This window comes from Zonotrichia albicollis, chromosome 3 (genome assembly GCF_047830755.1).
Source record: "Zonotrichia albicollis isolate bZonAlb1 chromosome 3, bZonAlb1.hap1, whole genome shotgun sequence".
In the NCBI taxonomy this organism is placed as follows: Eukaryota; Metazoa; Chordata; class Aves; order Passeriformes; family Passerellidae; genus Zonotrichia; species Zonotrichia albicollis.
The window spans coordinates 67,344,999-67,368,950 of record NC_133821.1 but is presented as its reverse complement, the minus strand read 5'-3'; the positions used below and the strand labels follow the sequence as shown (position 1 = coordinate 67,368,950).

The window sequence follows — 23,952 nt, the reverse complement described above, 5'->3', positions numbered from 1 at the left end:
GATGGTCTGTTTTTTAAAGCTACCATTTAAGTAGTTCTGTTACAGAAGTTATTTAACTCTATTTAGCATTGATAAAGTAAAAACAGTAGAACAATTTGTTTGCACAAATCCCTGCATAAGCACTTAATCTTATCTTAGCAATTACCCTTTTTATTATTTAGGGAATAAACACAGCAGCTCCTTGTTAATAATTTTGGAAAAGCTGTGAGAGAAAGTGTCAGGGGAGTTCCAAATTCCTTAATTTGTCCATACAGACAAAGGATGAAGTCAACCAGAAAGCACGTTAAGTAATGTTTAGAGTAGGTGATGTATCTCTCTAATTGCCTTCAGATGACTGTTGTCTTTCATCACATTAAATACATTTGTTATATTTAGATGCAAAGTCATCTCATCCTAAGAGAAAAACAAAAGATGGAAATGCTTTAACTGCTTCTTGTAGTAGTAGCAGCAGGTAAAACTAAAATTTTGCTTGTAATGAAGCTCTCCTTTGGGCCCATCAATCAAGCTCGAAATTGGCCTCTTTGAGGCCAATGAACAGCAGGAGTGATTTTTATCTTTTCAGTAATACCTTTCAATGATTACTGCAAGGGGAGGAGAGTAGAGCTGAGCAGTACCCTTCTGAAAGGAATTTAGAAAATCTCTTTGGTAATTTATTTGCGCTGCTGAAAACACTTAAGTTAGTTTTACATGTTTCTAGAAGATTACACTAATGAAGAAAAACTCCATTGGTATATAACAATAAGAAAAAAACTACTTCAGGCAGTGAGTTGGCTTAGTTACAAGAAGGAATCAACATGGGGAAATAGGATTTTACTTTGTGGATACTAATCTAAAGTATTTGGGTGTTTCTGGCACTTTATAATGTGCAAGAGCAAGTGACAGATCTGAAATAGTTGTGAAATATTACTTGCAAATTTTCATTTATGTTAATATATAATTTTGAGATCCCTGATAGGCAAATTGGGGCAAAGTATTACCTATAAAGAAGCTCCAAAATATACATACAAGACGGTTAACTTGTAAACCCATTTTTTTCCACCTCCTGAAGTTACTCTAGTCAGGGAGTTGGGCTATTCCAGCTAACCAGTGACAGGACAAGAGGACACAGTTGTTAGCTCTGCCAGGGGAGGTTTTAGGTTGGGCATTTAGAAGAATTCCTTTACAGAAAGGATGGTTGGACATTGGAATGGGCTGCCCAGGGAGGTGATGGAGTCACCGTCCCTGGAGGTGTTTAAGGAAAGGCTGGACGTGACACTCAGTGATTGTTTGACACAGCGGTGTTTGTCATAGGTCGGACTTGATGTTCTCAAAAGTCTTTTCCAGCCTCATCAGTTATGTGTGATTCATTTTAGTCTGTTTTTGTAGATGTTAGAAAAATCTGAGTCACTGTGGAATAGTGTCTGAATCTTCTCATGCTCATTGCTGTTTGTAGCTTTGTGCTTTTCTGAGGTGATGTGTGTGGAGATCCTTCGACAGATGTGCATGCTGGCTGGCTGCTACCAAGAAAAATCTGCAGCAGTCAAGTGGGAAAATTTTTCAACTACCCATTCTTTCAAGTATTTCATGCTGGATGTCACCTTTCTGGTTGCAACAAATAATAATAATAATAATAATAATAATAATAATAATAATAATAATAATAATAATAATAATAATAATAATAATAATAATAATCTGCCGTTGCATTGTATTTTCAGAAGTTAAAACAATTTTATGCACATATACACTCATGAATATTCATTGTCTTAAGAAAAAACATTGCAGAGTTGGGATATCTCATTTTGTTTGATTTCAGAATATGAAAATTATTAGTCATAAAGTTATGACACTGGGGTTTATAAAAATAATTGAATAGCTCACTGAGTACAACCACTGTACCAGTTTCTATACAAATATGTAGGTAAAAAAGACCCACTGATTACCTTAAAATCTGAGGGGGAAGAAAAGATGCATTTCAGTTAAGATGGATCCTCTGTTATCGCTCAGATCCTTTTAAAATGTATCAGTATAGAAGAGGTGCAGGACAAAAGGAGAGGTGAAATAAAAACTTGGAGCACCTGGAAAGCAGTGGCAAAGGAAGCAGTCACTGCATGAAGGCTGCCTGTGTAGCTGAACTGGTGAATATATCCTGGACAAACCAACGTGAAGGTGCCTGCTTTGGTTAGATGTGTGTTTGAATACTGTGGAGACAATCAGAGCTAATAGGCTACTAGAGAAATAGTTGTGAAATAGTTGTGAGAAACTCTCCCATGGTGTTCTGCTTTCATGCCCAACTTTGCTGATGGTAACTTATGATACAGTTTAGTAAAGCATATCAGTGAAAAAATAATGTCATATGCCATTGTATTAAATCATTGTTTTTCAACCTTTTTCCCCCTCTTCCCCCTATTTGTTCTGTAGAAATAAAGGAAGAATGAAGTCAACAAAGGTTCGTGAGTCATCATTTTTGGTATGTCAACCCTGATGTGTTTTGGTGCTTTGGGAGTGGGAAGAAGAAATCCCTGCCCTGAGCACAGTCTGTGGCAGGGCATTGACAAGTCATTCAGGGTGGTGATGGGTGTTTAAATGCCTACTGGGGGCTTTCAGTTTCAAAAAAGGTTTTTAAAAATGATATGTTTTGGGAAAGGGGTCTGGGCTGTGTGCAGGCAATGGCAGTGGTAGTGCATTTGGCAGCACTGAAATAGGAAATACAGCAGGAAATAAAAGCGAAACTGCCAAAAGCAGAATGGGAGTGAGTGACTTTAACAGTTGGCTGATGTCAAAGTACATGGATAGGTATAAAACTACTGAATGCTGCTGTAGTTTTGTTGTTTCTGAATCAAATGAAGCTTTTCAACTAAAAGCTGGCAGATAAAGGCAGTTATTTGGTAAAAAAGTCAAAACCAAAACAAAAATGGTCAGCAATACCAAAAATCACCATACATTGTTGATCTTCTGAAGAACACCTATTACTAATAAATCTGAAGGTCTGAGTAGATATTGCTCTTAAGTGTTGTAAATATAGGCTTAGCTTTTGTTTAGCATATCAACTTAGATGAAAGCTTCATTTTCTTGCAGGTAAGTGGAAAGAGATCAAAAAAATTAATAATGTGAGTGGGAGAAACACCCAAAACCTAGGTTATTTAGAGCTGATTAAGTGTTAATATATTAAGACTTCTTCTGTCTACTCTCTCTAATTCTTGTAACACTTCATTAATTCTATTTTCCTAACAAAAATCAGTATAGATTACATAATACTCATGAAGCATTAAAAATCTGATTTTTTTCCACAGATAGAAAAGTTCCACATCTGCATGACAAATTTTACCCCTATAGTAAAGTCATGCCAATTTAACTGAGTTGTCTGATAAGTCTGATTAAAGATCAGATTTGTGATTGGCTGATAGCAACCCACAGAAACATAGAAAACTATTAATTTTAAAGCATGCATATTTCCTGCTAAAAGTATGATGATAATACCAACTTTCCTAGGGTAGTGCCACCATGATTAGTTTTATATTTACCAAGTGTGGTGGTTTGACCAGGAAGGAGTGGGAATTCTGGGAAGCTGTGGTCAAACCAATGAAGGTTTTGGGTTTGAGACTGGCACCCGGTGTAGCCAGTGGGGTTTGGACACACCTCCGAGAATACACAGGGGTTAAAAGCAGGGCACTGCCCTTGGCACTCCCTCTTTTGGACATCGTCGGCGAAGAAGTCAGATCTCTTCCCCCGTCCAGCCTTGCTGCTGGGCGGGGGAGGGGCCGCCATGCGGTAGGCCCGGGGCCTGGACAGAGATGGGGGTTGAGGGGGCTTCGAGGATGGAAGGGTGGAAGATCCCAGAGAGTCAGCCCTCGGGCAGCCAGCCCCCCCCCCCCCCCCCCGGAGAGAGAGAGAGAGAGAGGAGAGCCGGCGTCTGAATGTGATAGCAGCCGCCCAGGAGGAGAAGGGGGGAGGAAGACTGCCCGGCCGGAGCGGCAGCGTGTGGGCAGCGTGCGTGGGAGTCGCTCCGGGACCGACAGAGACTGAAAACTTTTAACCCTTTCTTGCATGATTGGGGCCTTGCAAAAATGCTAATCCTCCTCGAAGCTGAATAAGAAGGGAGATAGGAGATGAGATGAGACAAGGACCTAAGGACCTGGCCTGAAGAATGTGGAGATGATTGGATGGGGAGAGATGATTTGGAGTGGCCTTTTGGCTGGACTTTTTCTTGTAGCCATGGACTCAGTTGTTCCTGTGACACAGACTGCATTTAGGGGGAGGCAGTGCCTCAAAACCAGGAGGGTTCATTCGTGAGGACCCCCCGGCCCCAGGGGGTTGGAAAAATATGGGGGGGACAGATGTCCCAAAAGCAGAGACTGTGCCTTTTTGGAGTGAGACAAGGCATCCTTGAAAGACAACCCTAAAAGCAGCTCTGGCCATGTCTCAGTGGTGAGAGCACTGGGCATGGAAGGAACATGTCACAAGCGGCAAAAGGACTTTTTTTTCCCGGGCGGTGCCGAAGTGACAAGGAAGCATCCGAGGTTTCAGTGTGTTTCCAGGGGAAGCCTATGGAACAAGAAGGACTCCTTTCCTCTTCATGAACTGCAGTTTGAGTATACTAAAGTGTCGTGCCGGGCTGGGCAGTTGGTGTTTTTTGAGAGAATGTATTGGATTGAGAAAGTCAGGGAGTGGGGAGGAGGAAAGTGGTTTTGTAAGGTTTTCAATTCTTTTCTTCTTTTTCCTTATGGTCTTTCCCTATTTTCCTGTAGTTTAAGTAATAAAGTGTCCTTTATGTTTAAGTTGGAGCCTGTTTTGCTTATTCCTGGTCACATCTCACAGCAGACACCAGGGTGAGGCATTTTCATGGGGGGCACTGGCTCTGTGCCAGGCTCAAACCATGACACCAAGGCACTGGAGGGTGCAGAGATCTACCTCTGTAAATCTCACTAAAACTCTAGATGAGTCGAACAGGAATTCCCATTGACTTTGGCACCTGGCTTCATTTAAACTTCTTTTAAATCCTTCTGGATGTGCAGCTGCATCTTTAAAGTGTTCATAATTTAAAAATCTTATTTGTATGAAATGCTTAGATTTTGGAAGTTTCAGCTCTAAAGCTGTTACATTGAATATTGCTGCTGAATGGGGGCTTCTTTTCTTCAGCTATGCTCTGAAATGTATTTTTTTCACCAGTTTTGAGACAGACTCCTTTCTGTGAAGTCATAAGTTATGGGTTTTTTGGGAAGAAAAGGAAAAACCTACATTCGTGCAGTACTACAAATGTAATAACACATAACCATCATGCCCAGTGTTACTGTTTGCAATCTCCATCCATGGTTTTGCAGCTCTGGTGTATTACAGAATGAGAAAAATGCCCTCTACACTAAAGAAATTCATGTGGTAGTACATGTGAAATAAGCAGAGTGAAGCAAAAGTAAGACAAAAGCAGCGAGGAGATGGAACATGCTTTCCTTCCCTCCCTAAGAACAGTGATAAAGTGTTGAGAAAATTAGCAGCCCTTTTATCTCCAAGATAATGTGCTGTGTTCTATGGGGCCATGAGTTCTCTGTGTGTGTCAGTCTGGCTTGATGAGAGTGGCAACTCCTTTGTGGAAGAGCACAGCTGAGTGTCTTTGAAGGAGATGAATGCAATTAAACTCGATGTGTCTAAGCTAGTGTCAACTAACACAGGGAGGAAAGATTAAAGAATAGAGCTGGTGATATTATAGCAACTAATCCAAGGTGATTTATCTTCTGCTGCAGTCTAAGCTAGTAGTTTTTCCTTATTCCTCAGGGATTTCTCTATGTGTTGCATGGTAAATGCTTATTGTACTAGATGTTCACATATTGGAAAGTTCTTCAGGGTTTTTTTTCCTATTGGAATGGGTAGGGGCTGAACTTGTAATTTATCTCAGCTTGAAAATTGATGCTGATGTAGTAAACATGAAAAGGAGATGCCTTTGTCTCCATTGCAGTACCTTTTTCCAAAAGCAGTCATTATCTGGGGGTGTTTTGCATTTTGTAATTCATACCCAAATGTACCAGAATTGCAGTTTTGTTTCAGTCTGTGTGAAAGCTGATGGAGAACAAATCTCATGTTCAGTTCTCTGCCATGTGTGCTTCCAGCATAACCTAAACTTAGTTGTGTTCTGAAGAGGTTACATTTCATCGGGTTTTGCTACTATTGATTGAAAAAGAAAAAAAGTTCTGTCTAATGAAACTCTACCAAGACTTCAGGTCCGAATTTTCATCTTGAAAGACTTAAGTAACAAAGGCCAAGAAATTCTGCTCTACTGCAGGAGAGCAGAACACCACAAAAAGGAGAAAGCCTTCTGTAGAATCTAAAGGGTACAGCTAAAGGGTTGTACAAGTGGTGTGAAGGAGACTGTACTAGAGGGACAGAGGCAGTGCTTGCCATGGAATCAGGACTTGAAAAAGAATGAAAGGTAATCATTATGGTGATGGCTGGGGATGAGATGGGGATCAGTCAGGAAGCTGAAGTTGTGTCCAAGTGATGGAGTTCAAAAGAACCTCTAGTCTTGAAAGGTTAGAAGTAAAAAAGCAAATGGCAAGCCAAAAAGTGACTTGGAGGAGCAGATACAAGTGTCTGAATAGGCATGGGCTCTTCAGCCTGCTAGAGAGACTGTGGGTGTGAGATATGATGGAAATCTGAAAAATCATAAGTGGCACAGAGAAGATGGATAGCCATTGCTTTTTTTTTCAAGATTTCTTCTGAAGGAAAAATGAGGGGATGTGCAGTATAACTGATGTCTAAAAACCCAAAGTGATTCTTTGCATAAGAGACCCCTGAGGACTCCCTTTGGATTAAAGTTTATACAGGTTGAAGGAGTAACTGGATGAGTTTGTAGAAAAGGGACCTTTTGAATGTTACTGAATATATAGAAACTGCTGGAAATAGACAGAGCTATTTCCTGTGAAAACAGTGGGAGGTCATGGGACTGTTGAGGGGGACCATCTTACTTTAACACTGGTGTTGGTTGCTGAACTTGGAGATGAAGGTGGAGACTCACAGAAAAGCAACTCTTGAACCTATCTTTCAGTAAGCGTGTATTACTCTAGGAATAATACTCTGCAACATTTCAAGTAATGCCCTGGAGCAGCTTAATCAAACAAAAAGCGCTGAAGCAGAAATGTTCCAAAACTGTGATGTCTAAAGGTTTTGTATTCATTCTGTCTTCACAGGAATGTCATGATCACGTTCTTTTGGATATTCCTGTCACTAGAGAGCAGATGAATCATTATCGAGCTGCAGCTGAAACTGCTCAAAGTGAACTTGCAGCGCTTTCAGTGAAGTATGACTGTGCCCAGTCAGAGGTACAGCTAAAAATAATTTCAAATCCTTCTCCAAACCTGAGGATATTTTGCAATTTCCTTATGTACAGAATAGAAAGCTTGCAGAAAGTTCAAAACTTGCTTTTCCTACAGAACTTTTGGATTTTTGGTTTTAGAATGTCTGCATGATTTTTACTTTGTTCCCTTCTGTGATCAAGAACTGATTATAAGTTTGTATTTGGGAGATTTGAAGCAGTGTAGCTTTTTATCATCATCTAAGTGCAATATGTTTATATTAGACCTGAAAATTAATTAAATTGTGGTTATATAAATATTCAGATAGATATCCTTCTCTTCCTGCTGGTGAGTTAAGATCTAGCTGCTCATCTTTACTCATGTCTCCCTTCTATTCAAGTTATAGCTCCCCAAATGTGCTCTGCTTTCGTCACCAGTGAGATTGTGTTTGTGCTGATGAGGTTGATTGCAGCTAGAGAGGCTGAAGAACGCATACACGTACTTTTTTGTCTTCCTGCTCTGTAGATGATATTTCTAAGGAGAGGATTTATTATAGGATAAGCTTTAGAGCTGCCTTATTTCTGTAAGCAATTTTTTTAAACATATAACTGGTTAAAATTGATTTAAGTCAGCAATGTGGGTACTGGTCAGTTTTAAAGTGGAGTAAAACTTGCCTTTAGAAGACATGAAATGCTTACATTAATTCACATACAGAACTACAGGCATAAGTGTCCTTTGGCTGAGGTTTAATTTGGTCAGTTGATCCTGCAGTTAGTGCAGGGGTCCCCTTCATTTAACATTTATCTAGAAGTAGTGCCTTAAATTTAAATTTTAAGAATCTATACAGAATCTAATGTTCTCATACGAAGAATTTATTACTGGAAATGTTGGATGACTTTATTGCCAGAATGTGTGACTGATTTATAGATTTTTCAAGACAGTGCTTGCAAAAGCATAGTCAAAAAAGCAGCTGTTCATGCTCTTGTTAATAAAGACCTTCATGACCCAGCTGAGGTCACAGCCTTGTTCTGCTGAGTGCTCTGTAAAACTCACGATATGGGATTATTCTTGCTTTTTCTGCTGTTGGAGCTGACCACAAAGACAATGGACAGATGAAAAAATATCACATGGGGAGTTGAACCACAGAGAAATTTTAAGGTTATGAACACTCTAAGATACCATAGCTTGGTCCAGCTGCCAAGCAAAGCAGTGCTATTGTTCCTTCAGCTGCTCATTTCCTTCCCCACACTGCCCCACCCCTCGTCCCAGCACAGATGTGTGTGTAGTTTCTACAGTGCTCTGCTGTGTCCATGCAATTGAGAAATAATTCCTTTCCTTCTGAGTTGCTTTTTAGCCAGATCAGTTTGCCAATCTTATTTCACCTTGTAGCCATATAAGTGCTTTTTCTAGCACTAAGAGGAGGATGGAGTATGGAAATGAAGCCCATGAACCTGGGAAAAAGCCAAGCTGCTTTTCTTGAACTCAGTGCTGCGCCAGTGTCTGATAAAGCTGTGCTTGCACGTGAAGCATCAGCTTATTGAAGGCTGTGCTGCTGCTGCAAGGCTGATCCTCCGACCTGATTTCTCAGTGTTAGCCTCTGCTCTGGGATTCTCCTTCTCCTCTGCGAGAGAAGAAGTGAACTATTTTCTTTCATTGTTACTGAAGTTGTTTGTAGGGGAGTCAGACAAACACAGAGCTAGGGAGAGGACAGCATGCATGGCTGGGAAGAGGAGAAGCAGGACCTCCCTTTTCCAAGGCAGTTGCTGTTCTGCTGGCTCTCAAATTTCTCTGAGTATCTTGGGTCATACTGAAAGACTCCAACAGAGAAGTGAATTTCCCGTTGTTCTGGATTGTAGTTCAATGTCTTAAATATTTTTTTCCCTTAAAATGTTTGCCAAAATTTAGAAGTTCAGTCATTCACCATAAAGAACAGTTAACTTGGCTATTTTATTTGCCCATTAATTTTATGTGATAGGACAGAAGTCCCTCCAATTGCATCTTGCTGCTTTTAATTGGAATTGTCAGGAAAGCTAAAACATGCCTTAACACTTCTTGTGACAAAAAAGTCCACTTTAAATTACTTGTTCCTAATAACAGAAAAAAAATCATATGGAAATTTTGTTTGCCTGCTGAGTGTCCCTCAAGTGCAGTCGCCTAGAGAAGCTTCTAATAGTTCTATGGAAAATGGTATTTCTAACAAAGAGAGAGAGAAAAATCTACTGAACTCCATGGGCTCTTGGAAAGCTCTAACATCATCCCTGTAAGAGGTCTTTGACATTTAAGGGTGATTTTCGTCCTCCTACCTTTCCTTAAAAGGCTCTGTTGCTGTTTCTGTGTAAATACAGCTATGGATTATCATACACAATAATAACTATTTGCATAAGATGAGAAGAGGGTGCCTACCACACAATGCTCCAAAAATTTAGCTGCTTCTGAATATGCCTCAAGCCATTAAAAGGCCCCACACTCATACAGCAGGATACTTTGCTGTTACAACTCCCTGCAGCTCTAGATTATCGGAGGAATTGAGAACCAGATTTGGAAGCAGGCAGGCAGCAGGCAAAAAAGAGGGAATTGTGTTGTTAATAACTTTGCTGTAATGCAGATACAAAGGAGACATGAGTTAAGGTTGTGCAGCAGAACTTAAGTTAGACTTTTCCCAAATTCTGAATTAGTAAATAAACTTATTTTCTTGTAAGATGTTATCTTGAAATGTTGTATCATGTTACCCAACAGTAGCTTTTGTTTTTGCAAACCTCTTCCATTGCTTTTTCCTAGTCATGTGAAAGTAAAGTTGTGTCCCTCTACTCAGTCTTGTAGTGATAGAAATGTGTTTCTTGTCACATTACTAAGCTTATAATACAGTCTTATTATTTCAGGGTGGGAAAACTATTCTTCATTAATTTTCTCCTTTTCTACCTATAGCTGCTTAAACTCAGGTCGAGCATGATCTCTAAAGAAGCTTCTTTTCAAGAGCTGAAGGCTGAAGCTGAAAGCCATAAGGAAAACAATGCCAGACTGAGGTCTTGCCTCCTGTCTTTGCAAACACAAATCCAGGAGATGGAGGAAGAGCTGTGCATGCTCGCTGCTTCTAAAAACCAGGCTGAGCTGGCAGCTCAGGTGGCATGTAAGGAAAACTTGGAGCTGAAGGAGGAGCTCCATAAGAAAAGTGCAGAACTTAAGTAAGAGCCATGTGAGATTAGAAACAACTTTTTTTTTGGGTGGGATGATGGAATGGTACAGTTGTTAATATAGAAAAATAAGATGGTGGATAGATTTTATTGCAGTTCTGAATTCTGTTACAGTGCCTGAGTGTGTGGAAGGTGTTGAAATTTGAATTTTGTTTTGAGTTGGTAGTCAATACTAGAGGTTTGAAGGTGAAACTCATTGAACTTATAAAATATAATATCTTTTAACTGCACTGATCTTAGCATAGTGTATCAGAGTACTGATATGTCAGTTTTACATAATTGCTCATGTTTCGTGTCTGTAGGATGGAGACTTGTAGCAAAATTGATTGGTATGAAAATATTCTAAGCTCTTAAATTCCAAAATCAGTGTCAGTCCTTTTAATAGACACCCGGACTTTTTAAATGGATTTTTCTGCCCGTTATCAGACTAATGTTTGTGACTCCATCAATATTGTCCAGAGCAAGGAGTGAGTGTTCAGCAGAGCAAGGTGAGTGTTTACCAGACACCTGTCTTTCCCAAATCAGTGTTTGGCACAGCTCTGCCAGATTTTATGCATTAAAAATGAATAATTAAGTAATTTTAAAACTTAGAGAAAACCATTACAGTGCCCTTGTTTATTACCAGCTGATTTGCCAAAAACCCTGCCTGAAGAGTGCAGTTTTACATAATGGCTGTTAAGAGTCTTTAAAATGCTATTTCTGGTAGGGAAAAGAAAAAGAAGAATAAGAAAAGGGAAGAAAAACCTCCTATCCTATTTGCTTGCCTAACTCACTGGGAGAAAACTTCTGGAATACTGTGTTTCATACTTGCCTGCCATTATAGTGATACAATCAATTTTATGGGTATAAATACCTGCTGTCACTCCCAGAGCAGTCCTGGCTGCTCTCTTTGGCATACAATACTTGTGTAATCGGTTCTGTTTGTGCTGGTGTGTGGTGATCAGGGGACTGCTCCAAGAGAGAAGTGAGCAAAAAAAAAAAAAAAAATCTTGATTTCCACCTCTACCAATCCCAGCTCTGGTTCACTGTGCACCTGGAGTGTGCCCCTGGACTTCTGGCAAACGAGAAGAGATACAGGGATAGTGACTCTGCTCATTTGGAAGGAACAACCATGCTGGATTGCTCATGAATGTGCAGTGTTTGCTTCCAAAGCTTTTTGTTGTCTTCAGCTGATGGTTACATGCGTCACTTCACACTAACCAATGTGTTGACTCAGTGAATTCCGGTCCCTTATTCTGGCCACCCTGGTAGTGCCTGGCACATGACTTGTCCTAATTAGGTGTTCAAAAAAGATTTTCACTGAAAACCACTAATGAGAGGGAAGAGCAAGCCAGCGCACATGAAGTGCCTTGGGGATACAGTAAGAAATGTTTGGTTAATTCTCTGATTGGCTTCCAGGGTGTGCACCTCTCCTATTGGAAATGGTGCTTTTCTGCTCGACATGTCTATTGCCATGGTATTTTTAGAGTGTGAACTGTCAAAAGCTTTTTTCTTCTTCTTTTTTCTTCCCTTCTCTTTGCTCATTAATTCTGAAGAGCTAGCAAAACTGTGAAAAAGCTGTGTTCTACTTTTTTCTACCTGATTGCCTATTTTCTAGGTGCTCACACCTCTATGGCCCTACTGCAGGTAATTAGATTATTCGTAAAGTTATCAAATGAGTGTTTTGTACTTCAGGTATTTTATTTTTAGCAGCAGGCATGGTTTTGTTAGTGGATACCTCAGTTTTTAGAGCCACAGAACAGCTGTGGGTGCTCAATCTTACATAATATTCTGACATATAGGCATGCATATATGGCATGTCTGAGCCTAGTGCCTTTTCACTTCTGATATATCCCTCCTCATCGCAACAGTTCAGCAATCATCTCATGGTTTAGTTTTGTTGGGGCTGCAGAGGAAAGGAAGGTGCCCAGAGGTGAGGAAGCTGTGAGGGTGCTTGTGTTCTGAGGGACAGTGTCTGCTGCAGAAGGCAGAGCTCCTTTGGCTCACGGTGTGTGCCATGCAGCAGTATGTGGAACTGCCCTCACAGTGCCCAGAGCAGTGATGAATGCTTTCCATTCCCCTCTTTATTCTGCCTCTCTCTTTCACCTTGCAGCAGTTTCAGCAGCTGTGCTGATCCCCCTCCTAAGGTTATGTGTTAAATCTTTTCATGGACTGTCTGTTTTGCTTACTGATTTATAAGCATTCAGTGTGCTGCGTTTGCACTCATTGTGTGTCTCCTGTTGGAGTCTCGTGGGGCTCTTTGGTTATGGAATGAAGCTTTGTCTGATTGCCAGCTGGGAGAGGAAGAAATCAGACACGGAAAAAAGTGAGTCCAGCAATTACTACTGGACCCACCTTAAAACTGACAATAGCGCTACACTCTTTGATAAGCAAATGATTTTCAGTAAAATATTTGCTCTAGACGTGCATTTGGTTACATTTCAGGTCTTGATTTATTCTAGAGTGAGGAACTTGCTTTAGAAAGAACCTTGTTTTTCAAATGGAAGCTTGTCTTGCAAATTTACCACTACCAATCTACCATGTCTTGCACTCTTCCATTAAGTACCTCACTCGTGGGTGTTACTGAGAGGTGCTGGAGTTGTCATTTGGATTACACTAGTGGTTGTTTTGAGCTCTGTTTGGTTGGCTGATTTTGCTAACCTGTTTGTTTGTAGTTTTTCATAAGTGATGTGTGTTTCAGCACCATGAGCAGGATGTTTTCTGTGTTTCCTACCGAATCAGACTGTGGTGCTTCTTGTTTGCTGGATCCATTGTTGTCCCTGGCAAGGGGAGGAATGTAACCACGTTTATATTAAACTCACTGTTAATTTATTTGTTGTTGTTCTTGTAGAGTATTTACAAACTGACACCTGCTCTTAAGGCTGAAGAATGCATTTCATGTGGGATATGCATCTGTGTGATAGGCTCCTGTTGAGTGAAATTGCTGGCAAAAAGTTCCCTTTTCTTAATATCTTTGTGGTAGCCCCTAGATGCTGTCTTTTTGAATACATCCCTTTCATGAGTAGTGCTTCAGAGTACTGCACAGCAAAGTAGTGTCTCCCATCTCTGCTTCTGCTGGTAAACTTCCCTTCACAGGTACTCTGGATGTCTTACACTTCCATTGGTCCAGAAAGGCTTCTCTTCGCTTGAAGTTTGTTAATAATCTCTGTCAGCTTCTTTAAAGAGAGGGGATGTGCTTTTCGAATATTTTTGCTAAGAATTTATCACTCTCTTCCCCCCCACTTACTTTTTCTAAGGTTTTGCTTGCAATTTCTACTTGTATTGTCTTGAGGGCACTATTTATTCGTGTCACTTAGTTCTTGTGTTTTATTCACATTTATGCTGAGAATGAGATTGGGATCATAGAAGATTTTTTTGGTGTTTATCAAAAGCAATGATGAAGAAAAGTTTTCACGTAAGGCAACAGCAAAAGTTTTTATGTATTACATAAAAGATATAGAGAATTAAATGCAACTTTTAAAATTCATTTGGTGGTATGCAGAAGCTAGCAATAGTCTTGGGACAATGTATTTTGCCTAGAGTTCTTTTTCAGGGAACATTCATCCTGATGTATATATTTTCTTTGTCTGATTAGTAAATATTTGAATGAGTGTGAAGAAAACATGACTCAAGCTTCTAAAATCAGTAAAAACTATGAAGAGCTCCTTACACATCTTTCTGGATTCTTGGACATAGACATCAGAGAAAAAGAGAAACCACAAGAACATTTAACATCAAAGGTGATTGTGTAGGCAAATGTTTCTCTACAGTGATTTAACAGAAAAATACTTAGTTGTCACAGAAGTAAAACAAATAATAGAGATCTTTGTATTTAATTATGGTTTGCAGACAGTGCTATCATTTAAAGACAGTTTTTTTTTCCTACTGGGCTAATTTTCAAAGGTGCTGGAGACTAATAGGCCTCAGTGAACTCAGTCTGCTCTTATCTGCATAAATAATTTATCAGCCTGTAGTTCCCACATACAGCCCTGCTTAGATACTTGGTTAAAAGCTTTCCTTAAAACTTTAATGGGGGGATCAACAGGTGATGTGTAAACTGTAGCACTAGATCTTATTTCTTATCTTGAGCTGACATGCCATTAAATACAAACATCTGAAATGGCATGCCCTAAAACAACCTTTTCTGTGTCCTGTAATTAAATGCTGTAAATAACTTTGTGGTGCTTCTGAGACTTAATAATATAAATTTATAATTTCTCTTCAGAATACTTCTGAAGTTCCAAAAACTAAGCTTCCATTTAGGAAAAGAAAGTTGCTTGTATATTCTTTTAACATCTGTCAATGCTGCTGAAAGTAATTTTATTCTAATTTTATGCATTTGACTCATCTGCTGTCCACTCTTTGATCTCTATTTTTCTTTACTTGGAGCACAATAGATATTTGGAGAAATTCTATTTCATAATGTTCATGTGATTGTAAGATTACAGTCTTAATAAATCAAGATCATCTAGGTATGTATCCCAGTCAGTGTACGCCCTCATAATATTACAAGCACATTCAAATTTTAATAGATGCTGTAAAAATGTTGCCACGCAAGATGCACTCTTGCATGCTTTAATAATTAATAATTAATCGTTAGAGTTTTAAAAAACATATTTTCATGTCTTTTAACAAAGTAGTAATAAATCTAGTTGGGAAATCTAATTTGTGCTGAAAGCTGTGCCTTAGGAAACCTTAGCAACTAGTTTTCCTGGGGTCTTGGCACATCTATTTAGCTTCTTTTTCACATTATGGTTTTATTTAAGACAGAATTGATCTGTTTTAGTCTTAAAAAATGTCTTGCCAGCAGGAATCAGGGTACATTTTTTGCTCACTCTTTGAAGTGCCCACATTTGTCTATTCCACTGACTGGAAATAGCATAGTGTACCAGAACAGCCCTGGAATCCTCCTGGAAAGGACTCCTTTTTCCAAGGTGTTGGCTGCTCATAATGTCAGCACATCAGGTATTTGGCCCTGTCCTTGAATGTGCTTATGAAATATCTGTTACTAACTCCAACCTCTAACTAAAACGAAGAAGTTTTGAGCATGAATTGCAGCTTTCTTGTTCCAAATGAAAGGCACACATCTGAAAAAGCCAGGCCGGAATGGTTTGCTTTTCCCATGAAGGAGCTGCAAGGTCTGTTTTCTGACCTGCCTCACATCAAGCACGGATATGCAGCAGCAGTAGCTCTCCACCTGTTTAATACATCATAAATTCTGTGTGGGAGCAAATCTCAATCACATTTAGCTAAGGTGGGGGTTTATAGTGAGAATATAATTCTATGATTTTAACTGTCTTTCTACTCTTTTTCTAAAGGAGCAGTAGAGTGCAATTATAAGTCCAACCTAGGGGTCACCAGAAACATTGAGTTGTTTTTGGCATGAAAAGGATCAGGTATAACTAGGATGAATATTTTTAATTTTTAATAGCTTTTAAGAAGCTACTAATATTTGATTTATTTCTCAAGGTCTCTGAAATATGTAAAGAAAATGTGACACTAAAAGACCAGGTTACTGCTCTTCAAGAAGCTGTGAATGTCCATGAGATGGAGTCTAAAGCTAACAGAGAAACTATCATGAGACTGGTTTCAGAAGTGTCCAAGGAGCAGAAAAAGGCAGCAGGATACTACCAAGACATGGAAAAACTTAGTAAGGTACATAATTGTATGGCATGTATGCTTGTCTGGTTTTCAAATGTTTTCTTGAAATTTCAAATTAATTTTCAATAGGAGTTGCATGAGAAAAAATTGTGTTGATTAGAGTATTTCCCAAAAATAACATTTTTCTGAGGTTATTTTCAACTTTTTGAAAGTGAGATATGAAGATTAAACAATGACATTTCTGTAAAATAGATCTGAGGTAGATTTGACGGCTTTCAATGCTCTTTACAAATTTCTGGTTTTGCTGTCTTCTTAGTGTTGTGACCTTTGTGCTTGCACAAACATGTAAATAAATTAATGTGCATATTGTTAATATCTCAGGCACAAGTATGAAGTGGTGAAAAATGCTTTTTAAAATAATACTTATTTCATACTGCAAGTCCTCTGAGAATTTTTTTTTCTCAATTTTTTTTCTCAATATTTTACAAACATTCTAATGAGAAATTAAAAGGAATTAATTAAAAGGACACTATTCTTTCTCTTAAAATACTGGCAGGTTAAGTATCTTGGCTTTCATACACACTAGATTATCTTTTCACTGCATTATAAATTTGTATTTCATAACCATTGACTCACAGCCCAAAAGCTGTAGCAATAGAATGGCTCTTGCAGGAAAGCAAAAAGTTTCACTGTTGGGGAGCCTTAGAGCAAATCTGTGCAGCAGGAAGGGTGGTCAGATGAGAAATGTAAGTTAAGTTGTAGGTCAGGTATTCCAAATTCACCTAGCTGTGATTTGTGGAGAAAAAGGATGTCATTTAAGGATTGAATTGCTCCAGGAGCACTCCCCATTAAGATTTCATATATTTCAAAGGATGGATGAACAAAGTGCATTTCTGTAGCAATTTTCCTTATTGCTCTGCACTTTGGGTGATGTCTATGGAAAGGAAGCAGTTTAGTGAAACCAGAATGAAGATTTCCTGCAGGTGAAACAGTGCAGTTAAAGCTGATGGCCAGAATGTGAGAAAATAAGAAACTCAGACTGCCAAATGCATAGCTGAGCTGAGTGTGATTGAGTTTGTGGGAATTTTTAACATAAAGGCAACCTTGTGCAAGTGAGTTTTCCAAAGTAGTACAGCATTTTCCCCACCCCTGGCATTCCTCTTTTCCTGAAGAAGAGACACCCACCATACACTTTGAAGGATATAGTGTTCTGATCTGGTTGTTAGCAAAATACTTAGGAGATGAGAAATAGCTGGCAGCCTGCTCTGGAAAAGAAAGAATTTGTGCAGAAGATAAATGTAAGTACCACAAGGGTAATAAATTTTTATTACTGCTGAAAATAGTTCTTAACAAGCTGTGTACAATTTTCTAAGACTCAATGGAACAGAGAGAGAGTCTGCACCAAAAACTTAAATAGGTCCTTTTTGCAAACATTTTGTTTTTATGCTTCACTTCAAACACAGGTGTGTGAGGAAGAACAGAGTGTAGTTTTCTCAGTAAACCAGAATCAGGAGATGTTTTAAATCAAGATCAGGGCTCCACTTGTGGCTTGTTTTTCAAGTTTACTCTGACTCCCAAAACATTTACCAAGTTGAGCTGTTTTCTGAAAAATATTTTCCTATCGTTATTTTGCATGTGCCAAATACATAATTTGTTTAACCAATTTTACAGAAATATCTTTCTAAATTATTAGCATTGCCTTTCAAAAGCATTGCCTTTGAAAAGCCCCATCTGCATAGAGGCTGCAGATTCCTCCAGTGCAATTTCAGTTTAGCAACTCCGATTTGCAGACACTGAGTAGATCTGTTGAGAAGGTTTTGCATTCACAAAATCGTATGAAGAAGGTCAGTATCGAAAAAGAAAGGAAAAAACAAAAAATGCTTTAAGTCCTCTCATGTGAAGTGTGGGGTCCCCTGTTCCCTTGATGGGTGTGTGGCTTGGTTCCAGGAGGGGCACCAGTGGCATAAGCCAGTCTGACTTCACTGTGTACCTCATTCTGCACAGTTTCAGCACAGGGACGGAGCTGCATGTGCTGTGACATGTTCCCCTGTCAAGGTGAGAAGCAGAAATCCATACTGCTCCTGTGCCAGAAGACTCATACTTGGTTGTGTGGCTCTGGGCTGGTTTTGGACTTAATTAATGGAATTGCCTGTAGCTGAATTTACCCAGCAAAGGCTGAGTACAAGAGACTCTTGCTTGCGTGTACCAGCAGCTCTCAGGGTCAAACATTTTGGTCATCTTCAGTATTTCGCCCAATTTTCTTTTAAATTCTTCCTAAGTGTGTAGAGCCCATCACACTATTCTATCTGACTTCCATCTCCACCAAGGTTTGGCCACCACACTGTTCCCTGCCACCCCTCTGAATAATTGCCTGTTTTAATTGCCTGGTAGTTCTTCACTCCCAATCCTTAGGAATTCTATGAATTCCTTCTCTTGATCAGGTGCTTTTTTTTTTTTTTTTTTAATGTCCCAGGAGGAAGTAGCTGCCTATATTCAAAAATTCTTACTGAATAAAATGAAATCCAGTTAATTACATTTGGAGGTTAATATATTTAAAGTATTCTTTAGCATGTTTAATACTTGAATATTTGTTGAAGTTAGCTGGGCTTCATTTGAGGAACATTAACAAGTGAACAATTATTTTATCTGTTCTCCTCTCAGTCTCCCTGCATGACAATATCAAGCAGCAAAGGATAAAAGCCAGTAATTCCTGAAGCTAATAGCAGTAAAAAAACAATTCCAGAAGCTTTTTTTTTTCCTAATCTATTATTTTTATTTCTGAATATATTCTTCTCTTTATTTCTGAATTTCTCATGCTTCTGATAGAATATTGCAAGATTTTGCTTCTGGAAATCTGTAAATATTGTGCATACCTTTATTATGGCTGCATGGGATATCAAATTTGCATTTGATGAAAAACAACTTTTAAATCCTGCCCAGATTTCTAGACTGAGGATCAGAATACCCAAACTTTCTTTCTGTATTTCCAGAGAGTGATCACTGATTATGCTAATCATAATTAGAGAATTAAAACATTCTTTGAGAGTGTCTATAGGTCCTCTAAAATGTTTTACTTACTGTAAGCAAGTTTCTTTTTAATATCTAATAAATTCCTCTATGATATTACCTAAGATATAGAAGAGGATGCATGTGTTCTTCCAGATTAATTTAAATACAGCATTGCCACAGATGAACCACAAGAACTAGTAAACTTTCTTGTTCTCTTTCATATCTTTGCTGATGGTTCAACCTGGAAATATTTGTGATTTCCCTCTGAAGTGTTACTTTAAATATTTGTTTTTGCAAAATCTGTGCAAAACCTTTATAGAACATACTTGAAGTGTAAGCAAGCAATTTTAACTAATACAAATATATCTGCATGTATTACTGATGCCAAATTAACCAAGAAAATACTCTTCAGTATTCAATATTGGCTTATATTGTTATGTTAATTAACAACATAGATCTAAGTAGTTTCTAATAAATATAAACATATTAAAATAAATCCATTTTATGAAAAGAGTTAATTAAAATATGAAAACCTAATTTAAGGACTGTGATTGAACTTGAGAAACATGGCTACATTTTGAATATACCAAAATACTTAGATTGTAGGAGAGACAGCCAAATGATTTTAGGTTTTTCTTGTCTCAACAGATAAATACAGGAATGAGTTTCTCAGAACCTGGATATTTTTTTTGGTTTTGTTTATAAGATGTCATTAAGAAAATATTAGAGGCAGGTTTCAGCAGGCATCACAGATATTTCCAGATTGAATAATTTGAGAAGACAGGAGATAAGAACAAACTAGTTTGCAATCCTTCTGGTACTAACAGTAGTAACTGGAGGTGCTGCTGGTGTAAGAATTGATCTGGAAAATACCTGCATTCTTTTAATACCTTACTATTACTGTTACTGTAATCTGGGCTCTTTTTTGTATATGTATACATAGTTGAATTTAGTCTATTGAGAGCACGCTGCTGATTGGGGTGTCAGTATTAATAGAATCATGGAATTATTTAGGTTGGAAAGGGCCTGTAAGCTTGTGGAGTGCAACTGATACCCCAGCACTGCCAAATCTGCCACTAAACCATGTTTTTAAGTATCCTGTACGCAGTATCCTGTATCCTAATATCCTGTAAATCCCTAAGTATATCTCCAGGGGTGGTGACACCACCACTTACTTCCCTGGGTAGCCTGTTCCAGTGCTTCATAGCCCTTTTGAGGATGAATATTTTCCTAATACCCAATCTAAACCTCCCCTGGCCACAATTCAGGGCCATTTCCTATGTTTCTTAACTGGGAGAAGAAATTGCCCCCCCCCCTGGCTCCAGCCTCCTTCCAGGCAGTTGTAGAGAGTGATGGGGTCTCCCTTGAGCCTCCTCCAGTTCAAACACCCCCTGCTCCTCCAGGTCCTCCTTGCACACTTGTGCTCCAGACCTTTCACCAGCTCCATTGTCCATCTCTGGACACCAGAGCACCTCAATGTCCTTCCTGAACTGAGGGGCCCAAGACAAAACACAGGACTCAATTGTGGTCTCACCAGTGCCGAGTACAGGGGGACAATCCCTGCCCTGCTCCTGCTGCCACGCCATTGCTGATCCAGGCCAGGATGCCATCGGCCTTCTTGGCACCTGGGCACAGCTGGCTCATGCTCAGCTGCTGTCAACCAGCACCCCCAGGTCCTTTTCTGCCAGACAGTTTCCTAGCCACTGTTTGGTGGCTTGTACTTCTTTATTTTAGACTTTGATCTTTTTAATAAACTATGTTTGTTTTCAGATGTTCGCAATTTAACAAGATGGTGATTAGGGAAGCTCCCTGGTACTGGCAAACCATTTTAGCACTGCCTTTCTGAAAGGAAAAATACACACTGCTGAAAATTGTAATTGAAATAAATGACTCTTTATTCTTTGCTGTAATTACCATAATGTAGTTCTGAGCACAGGTGGGAATTTTCTATTAATAGGACATATCTAGAATAAAAAAGAGAAATTGGCAAGGAATCAGACCAACATTTGTTTCTAGAACAATTCTAAAATGACTTCAGAAATGTGAAATAACAAATAATTTCCTAAATGTCAGGGGTTGTTTTTATTTATGTTTTTGCATGTTTGCCTTCTTGCTGCTATTAAAAATTTTAGTGTTTTTAGTATCATATTTTTATATTTTATTTTCTAAAAGTGCCCTTCAAACTCCTTTTTTTTTGGCCACCCTCTCTGCTGATCTACAGAAATGCTCCCAGATTTAACTGCTTGATTGGCAGGTATTCCATTAATACAAATGACATGCTATGCTCCACAGCAAGCACACACAGACCCTTGAGTAATCACCATATTCATAACTGCTCTGGGAACAGTTCTCTAACTCCAGTGTGCACAACCTTAACTCATATCAGTCCACTTACTGAGCCTCTACTTATCACTGAGACCTCCAGAGAATCCAGTCCTTCTCTGTAAATATTCCATCCTCTGGAATAATTTTGTGTCATGTGTGGAATAATATTCTTTCCCATTTGTTCTTCCCAATCAATAAATACCCTGAGAAATGAAGACCTAGTCTTTGCTGTACTTTTAGTTGGTGTTGCTGCAAATATTTTTCCTATATTTGTGTGTGTAAGTACTCTTAATATTGGTATTGTGGGGAAAGGAGAGACTTTATTTTTTATGTTTAGATGGTTATTTTTCTTTATTTTTTCTGTCATAATTCATTTTGGTGTCATGGGTCAGGATGCACAACTCTTTCTGTCTGCTCTGACCTGTTAGGTCAGTATTTATATACAACTGATATAGATACATATGTACTGGCTATATTTTATTCCTTCCCAATCAAGCCTTGGTTTGTCTGGTCCCTCACTTCTCATTTTGTGAATAAATAATCTCAGGAATTTTTGTCACATAAACTTTTTGTCAGATAAACTGATCTCAGAGATCAGCTCTTATCACCGTGTTCGTGGATTGTGTCTGTGGTTTTGGTTGTGTCTATGGTTGAATTGTCAGGCAGTTGGAGTTGACCATCACTGCAGGTCCCTTCCAACTGAAATATTCTATTCTATGCCATCCTTTCCTCTCTGCTGTGGTACTTTGGCTTTATTTGTGATGCATCTTTTTCACTCCTTGTTTTTCAGGCCATGTTGTGAAGGTGGAAAAGTATGATTTCAATAGTTTTACAATTAAAAATTTGGTTTCATTCACCTGAAAATTTTATTTATGTATTCCTTTTTGCAAACCAATATAAGAGGTTTGTCTTTAGTGTGATTACAGCAGATTTAAGGTTTTCATCAATTTCAGTGGCAGTTCCCTTATGAGACCCTGATGTTGAGCAAATATGAGGAATGTGGATCCTAGTTTCTCTGTCTGCAGTACCTGCTCCTGAGTTACTCCTTAATTTGTGTCTTGTGGAGAGGGTTTATAATTGATTCTAAAAATCTTGTTTAATTTTTCCTGCGCTTCAGGATCTTGACAGTGCTATACTAAAGAGGCAGAGTTTAGAGATGGAGATCAGAAACCTCCAAGAGAAACTGACTGTTAACCAGAAAGCTTTGGACACCTCAAAGCAGGAGCTGCACAATCTGAAGAAATCTTCCAGTGAGTTGAATGCAAGCTTGAAGAGTAGCAGAGAAGAGGTCAGGACTGCTCAGAGCTCTTTAGAGGCTTTTAAAGAAGAAATTGCTACCCTGCTCAGCTGTGAATCTGCAATAGTTAAACCTTCTGAGAAGGCCATTTTGGAGAGGATCCAAGAAATAAATTGCAAAGAGAAGAATAAAGAAATAGTAAGTCTGCAACTACTGCACTTGCCCAATGTGTGTATTTATTCTCTTTGGGTACTGTTTAATTTTTTTCATCTGGTAGAGTGTTGGTTCTTTCTGCTTAGGTTTTGGAATTACAGAAAACTTTAATTTTGCTGTCTATTAATTTAAGGTAATAGGAGAAAATCATCTATGATTTACTAAACAGGAAGAGTCCGGAAATTAAATTAATAATAGATGATGTTAAGAAGAAAAGACTCGGAATGGTCTTTCAGTTACAACATTGAAATTTGGTTTCTGTGCCAGCAGACATGAGAAGTGGCTGTTTGGTTGCTATGATTTAGTAAAACCTGTGAACAAGTATGGATTTGCTGCTACAATGGTGACTTCAAGAACCGACTTCTTTCTCAAAGCAGATATAATTGATGAGTTGCCGCAGGCAACTTCTTTCCCTCCAATCCTCAAAACCCGCACCTAAAAATAAAGATGTGTTTTTACACTTACATCTAAGCATTATTCAGCTCTCAAAGAAGGCAAAGGGAGGACTCTGGCTTGAGGCATTTGGGCTGGTGGTTTGCAAAGGTGTGTTTGAATGTATAGATGGAGAAGGGACAGCTCAGGGGAAAGTGAATCAGAATGCCAGGAAAAAACAACTTTAATATTCTTGCTAGATTTTGAAGTTCTAGTATCTCCTGCTGATGTGAGCAGCAAATGGTTTTGTATTCTGTCCAAGGCTGGAAATAGTTCTTGAAAATATCCTCTGCATTTTGGTGAGGTACTTAAAAACAAAACCAAAACAACCCAACAAAAACCAATGCCATTGGCCTTCTTGCCTATCTGGGCACATTGTTGGCTCAGTTTCAGCCAGCTGTTCACCAGCAGCCCCACATCCTTTTCCACCACGCAGCTTCCCAGCCCCTCTGCCCAGCCAGCAGCAATGTTGTGACCCAAGGGCAGGACCTGGCACTTGGAACTGGCACTTTGCCTTGTTGAACTTCATACACTGGCATCAGCCCATTGATCCAGCCTGCCCAGATCCCTCTGCAGACCTTCCTACCCTCCTGCAGATCCACACTCAGACCCTGCTTTGTGTCACATGTAAAACTGTTGTAGTCTGAAATTATCCAGTAGCCACATTAAAACAAAAAGCAGGAAAGGGAGGGATTTTTATTTT

The 23,952-nt window shown here is 39.0% G+C and overlaps 1 protein-coding gene across 6 annotated transcripts in view; it reads left to right on the top strand.

Annotated features, from left to right (window-relative positions):
- DCPH1 (damage control phosphatase 1) overlaps window positions 1-23,952 on the top strand; it is a 50,842-nt gene that overhangs the window by 14,785 nt on the left and 12,105 nt on the right. For 2 of the 6 annotated variants that reach the window (XM_074537742.1, XM_074537743.1), the window contains exons 2-7: window positions 2,401-2,428; window positions 7,158-7,289; window positions 10,188-10,444; window positions 14,028-14,172; window positions 15,902-16,087; window positions 22,485-22,802. In XM_074537742.1, coding sequence (XP_074393843.1) covers window positions 2,414-2,428; window positions 7,158-7,289; window positions 10,188-10,444; window positions 14,028-14,172; window positions 15,902-16,087; window positions 22,485-22,802 — 1,053 coding nt within the window. In that variant the 5' untranslated portion in view covers window positions 2,401-2,413. Of the gene's footprint in view, window positions 1-2,400; window positions 2,450-2,505; window positions 3,751-7,157; window positions 7,290-10,187; window positions 10,445-14,027; window positions 14,173-15,901; window positions 16,088-22,484; window positions 22,803-23,952 lie in introns of those variants that run through there. The other 4 variants (XM_074537741.1, XM_074537740.1, XM_074537739.1 and 1 more) reach the window with 3 other exon arrangements.